At 36.6% G+C, this 4,875-nt stretch overlaps 1 protein-coding gene across 2 annotated transcripts; it reads left to right on the forward strand.

The window, feature by feature from the left end:
* Nucleotides 1-363: 363 nt before the first annotated feature.
* On the forward strand, nt 364-4,596 carry LOC118029293 (PHD finger protein EHD3). 2 transcript variants are annotated; one of them, XM_073409550.1, is made up of 7 exons: nt 364-528; nt 904-1,256; nt 1,433-1,609; nt 1,713-2,036; nt 2,801-2,890; nt 3,049-3,093; nt 3,231-4,596. In XM_073409550.1, exons 2-7 carry the CDS (start codon nt 1,023-1,025, stop codon nt 4,155-4,157), a joined length of 1,797 nt encoding a protein of 598 aa, XP_073265651.1. In that variant the 5' UTR covers nt 364-528; nt 904-1,022; the 3' UTR covers nt 4,158-4,596. The 2 variants fall into 2 exon arrangements, with proteins under 2 accessions (XP_073265651.1, XP_034889041.1); XM_035033150.2 differs by having other exon boundaries at nt 948-1,256.
* Nucleotides 4,597-4,875: the final 279 nt, after the last annotated feature.

The following is a 4,875-nucleotide window of genomic DNA, read 5'->3' on the forward strand; positions in this document are numbered from 1 at the left end:
CTACACGTGTCCGTCCTTAAAACCTCCTGGGTTATCCACTACCAGATCCGACTTCATTTCTCTAATCACTTTTAGAGAGAAAGAGATAGGGAGAGAGAAGGTAAAAAAATAAAAACATTTATGTAAAATCACTGAGGCCTTAGGGTGAATTAGTCAGTTATAATTAAAAAAAATAATGTTATTAATATTAAATATATTAAAATTTAATAACTTTTTAAAAGATTATTAAAATGCATATAAAAAAATTATATTATTATTTTTGCTTTTCTAAATAATATTTTCCTTTAAGATGTTATTATAAGGACCCGGAATTCTAAAACAAATTTAAATTTCAAAAATAAATTACAGCAGAACACTGCAAAGTACGAAAAAGGATAAGACCTGCTACTTGCAAAGCCAAACTCTCTCTTGCTCGCTCTGTCTCTAAACAAAACAAAGAAACAAGCCCAACTCTTCTTCTTCTTCTTCTTGGTCTCAGATAATTAGGGTTTCATTTTTCCAGGCCTAAAAAATCCTCTACTCGGTCAGGTACGCTTTCTTTACGCTCTGTCCTATTTTGGTTTTCTCTTCATTTTGTTTATGTTAACTCTTTGGTAACTGAGCAATGTGAAAGGAAATTTAAAGAAAAGAAACCTCAACTTCAACTCTTGAATCTTCAATTTTTTTTAAATGTTTTTTAGGGGGAGGGGGTTATTCATGTCAAATTTACTCTGATTAAAGAATTTACCATTACTTCACTTAATTTAGCCTGGGTAACCTAAAGGAAAGTTTTTTTTTCTTTCTTTCTTTTTTGTGCTTTCCTGGCTACCTGAAACAAGCTTAGGTTTATTTTTAACACTCGGTTTTGTTTTGTTTTTTGTTAATTTATGCTGCTTTCTTTAATTTCTTGTATTATGTTTTCAGCAGTTTTGCTCAATTTTATGTTCTTTTCATTGTGGGTGTCACAGTGAAACCCTAATTTGGCGCTGAAAAGCTTGAAATTAGGGTTTTTGTTTTTTTTTAAAAAAAAAAACTTGTAAAGGATGGTTGGTGAAGAGGGAACAAGCAATGGCGAGGTTGCAAAAGAAAGGGTTCAGCACTTAAATATGGAAGCAATGGACAATGGGTTTGGAAATGATGGTGCTGATGCAAGTTCCGGGGGCAGTGAGGGTTTTCGAACTTACAAGAGACGAAGGAACATGAGGTCAAGTTCGGATAGTAAAGGTCAAGAGGATGGGAAATGTTTTATGGAAGCTGCTAGTAGATTGTCAGACCAGGTAGCTCACAAACCTAGGCCATCCATGCCAATTTTTGCTTGTGCAATCTCGTTATGTATTGACTTGTTGCAAGTTACTCCTATCATGTATGATTCTATAGAGAAGATGCATTTTAATGTTTGTTCTGTATCTTTTATCCTAGTTCTTTGATCTAGCTAATATGTGGTTTCTTGCAGACCATAAAGGATGAGGATTCACAGGGCCATCGCTGTGGGAATCATGCTTCTATGAATCGTTTAAATGATGTTTCACAGAGGCAATGGAGAAAGTTTGTCCTTGACCACATGTATCAATCATTAAGTAATGATGAAAATGGCATCCAGGGGTGCTTGAGGGGTGCGCTTATGATGGCAGTTAAGATTTATGAAGCTATTAAATTGGATGTGCTAAATGCAAAGTATTGTCATTCGTGTTTCTTAACATAAATTGGATGTTCTAAATTTTGTCTTTCTTCAGGAGTCTAGTTACTGTAATGCAGATAAGCCACCTTTGATGGGGCAGATGGCTAATGGAACTCACAGTACAGCTAAGGGGCATGTAGGGGTCTTGTCAAATGGAGCTTTGGATGAATCACGACATCACAGTGTCCCTGAGTTGTGCCAGCATGCTTTCCTTAGTATTTTACTGTCAGAAAAGTTCACCTCTCTCTGTAAGCTACTGTTTGAAAACTTCCAAGGAATGAAGACTGGAAGCATTCTTAGCCTGAGTTTCATAGACAGAAGGATGAAAGACGGAGCTTATGATCATTCGCCTATGCTTTTCTGTGAAGATATTGAGCAGGTAATTTATCACAATCCTTCCTACGTAGTTTGATGTTACTATTTTGTCTAGTGTGTTACAATGCTTTTGCTGAAATCATTGTTGAGTAAGCTTTATGACTGGATGTGTGGTTCTTCTTGGCACTACGTTGCTTATGTGCCACCTATGTGATTTCAAAAGCTAAGTGACATCATGTGTTTTGTATGAAAGTTGAAGATGAATACAATGTTTAAGATGTCATGCACCAACAAAAGTAATTATTTGTTTGATATTTTGTGGTCTGTTATGTAGAGTAGTATCTTTAAAATCTCATTTTCTTACCACAATGTTCATATGATCTTATATCTTAGATGCATCTGTGTAAATGAATTCCTGCTGCCCCTGTGCAACCTCTACCCTCTCCTATTAGTTGACAAACTTTTGAGTGATTTCTAAAGCACTAGATCACACACAGTTTGGGGATCTTTTTGGAGTTGAAAACTATCATACCTTTATCTTTATTGCTTTATCTCTTGATTAGTTAATTTTTCTCTTCGCCCATTGTTAATATGCTACATGTTGATGTCAATCAATTTTTATTTTTTTGTGATTTACATAGTGATTGTAGTTCGTTCATCTTAATTGGTTATTCATGCTACTACATAACATTCAATTACTGTTCTCGTTCATTGTAATGTTTTAACAGCCATTCAGCATGCATGATTTCATTTCCATTTCTAGTTATCAGAAGAAAATGCAATTTCTATTTGTTGTGCCATTCATTCAAACCTAAATGATCTTTTCAGTTCTGGAGAAAGCTCCAAGGTTTTGGTGCTGAATTAATCTCTCTTTCAAAGAGCCTATCAGACATATCAAAGACTTGCTGTAATGAACGGGTAAGACATCCAACATGTAGATATTTTTCTGTCAGACTAAGAATGTGGGTTATGTGTTAAATGCAACTTTTGTTTCACGTTTCTATTTATTGTTGTTTCTTAATACACTTTTATGGTTCCCTTTTAACTTAAATGAAAATCTTAACTGTGATTTCCAGGTGGGAGGATCAGTACGCTGTATATTTGAAGATGAAAAGCATGGGGTAATTGTTTCAAAATCACAGCAGTATAATTAGTTTCCTAATGCTGGCATTAGAAATATGTACCACTTTTAAGATTGATTGTCTTTCTGATTATAGTTGGTTCTGATACCTATTTAAACTTTTGTGCTGCAATACAGTTCTGCACCAAGGGTTCTGATTCTCATGGTCAGCCAGAGCAAAAGGATGCTTGTTGTGTCTACAGAGTCTGCAGTTGTAGGTGTTGTGGGGAAAAGGCAGATGGGAGAGATTGTTTAGTTTGTGATTCATGTGAGGAAATGTACCATGTCTCCTGTATTGAGCCTGCTGTCAAAGAGATTCCCCCCAAAAGCTGGTACTGTGACAACTGCGCTGCAAGTGGTATGGGATCCATTCATGAGAATTGTGTAGCGTGTGAGAGGCTGAATTGCCCCAGGACCCAAATTAATCAAGCTGGTGATGAAATTGGTTTATCAACTCAAGAACCATTCAATGATTTTGAAGAGGCATCAAATTTCAGCACGAATAATGAGGTTCAGCTATCATCAGAAGGGACTGAAAACATATGCATCTGTAAAATTTGTGGAAGTCCAGTGAGCAATGGAGAGAAGATAAATATATGTGATCACTCTGAATGCCCTGGCAAGTACTACCATGTGAGATGCTTGACAAATAGGCAGTTAATATTGTATGGCCCGCGTTGGTATTGCCCTTCTTGTTTATGCAGAGGTTGCCTCACTGATAAAGATGATGATAAGATTGTTTTATGTGATGGTTGTGATCATGCATACCACCTTTATTGCATGATTCCACCACGCATTTCTGTACCTAAAGGGAAATGGTTTTGCAGGCGATGTGATCTGAAAATACAGAAGTTGCGCAGGGTAAGGAGGGCATATGAGAAATCTGAAAGGTACGTGAAAAGGAAGGGTGAAGGGATTAAAAAGGAATGTGAAAACCTCAAGAAACTGTACAAGGAAGGTGGAGAAGAATCAGATAAAGGTAGAGAAGGAATGGACATGCTTGTAACTGCAGCACTAAAGTGTGAAGTCGGCTGCCAATCAATTGAAGAGTTGAAAAGCACATGACATTTTCAGGAAATTACAAGATAAAAATTCATGGTTTTAATCATTGATCATATTGATTTTGTAAGTGTAACTGATGTCAAGAATTTTGATCCCGCCGCCTTCTGGGGAAGAATATTTTGTTAGGCTGTAAACTCTTAGGTTTTGCTGACTTTTGGATACTCGACTCTTGGAAGGGCATGATTCTGAAGGCCAGTACATTTACTGGTTGGCAAGTGCCAAATACAGGATATGGAGTTACAAGGATCAGGGAATCATTAGATATGCTTGTTGGAAACGATGTTTTTAACAGTAACATCTTGTTCATTTTGTTCCGAACACGGTTCATTATTTTTTGTAAGGGAAAGCTAATCTCTGTCAGTGATGTTGTAAAATTACAAAACGCAACTGAATTTCAAACAATCTGTGCTTTATAATGAGAAGAGAACATTTTCTTTTGTAATTCAATTTCTCAACCCCCAGCCAGTGTATGCATGCGTGCTTCTTTATCTGGTGAGCTTTGGTGTTTATCTCATCCCCAGGTGATGTTACCTCGCCAGGCCTTTTCCTTTGCTTCTAGAGGGTAAAATACCACATTTAAGGCTATGGTTCTATCAACAGCAATGGGTTTTTTTAACAATCGACACGCAGTCCTAGTTGTAGCCAAAAAACAAGGTGTAAGTTTGCGTTCATGGGTACATGATACAATTATTCGACTCCCTGTTCTATTTGCATAGTATGT

The sequence above is a fragment of the Populus alba genome, chromosome 5 (genome assembly GCF_005239225.2).
Source record: "Populus alba chromosome 5, ASM523922v2, whole genome shotgun sequence".
NCBI lineage: Eukaryota > Viridiplantae > Streptophyta > Magnoliopsida > Malpighiales > Salicaceae > Populus > Populus alba.

What these genes read in the sequence shown, in the direction of transcription:
- LOC118029293 (XM_073409550.1), top strand. Translation starts at nt 1,023, where the DNA reads ATGGTTGGTGAAGAGGGAACAAGCAATGGCGAGGTTGCAAAAGAAAGG. An exon ending in GGGGTGCGCTTATGATGGCA is followed by an intron (nt 1,610 to 1,712) that starts GTTAAGATTTAT and finishes GTCTTTCTTCAG; the next exon opens with GAGTCTAGTTACTGTAATGC. An exon ending in TTGAAGATGAAAAGCATGGG is followed by an intron (nt 3,094 to 3,230) that starts GTAATTGTTTCA and finishes GCTGCAATACAG; the next exon opens with TTCTGCACCAAGGGTTCTGA.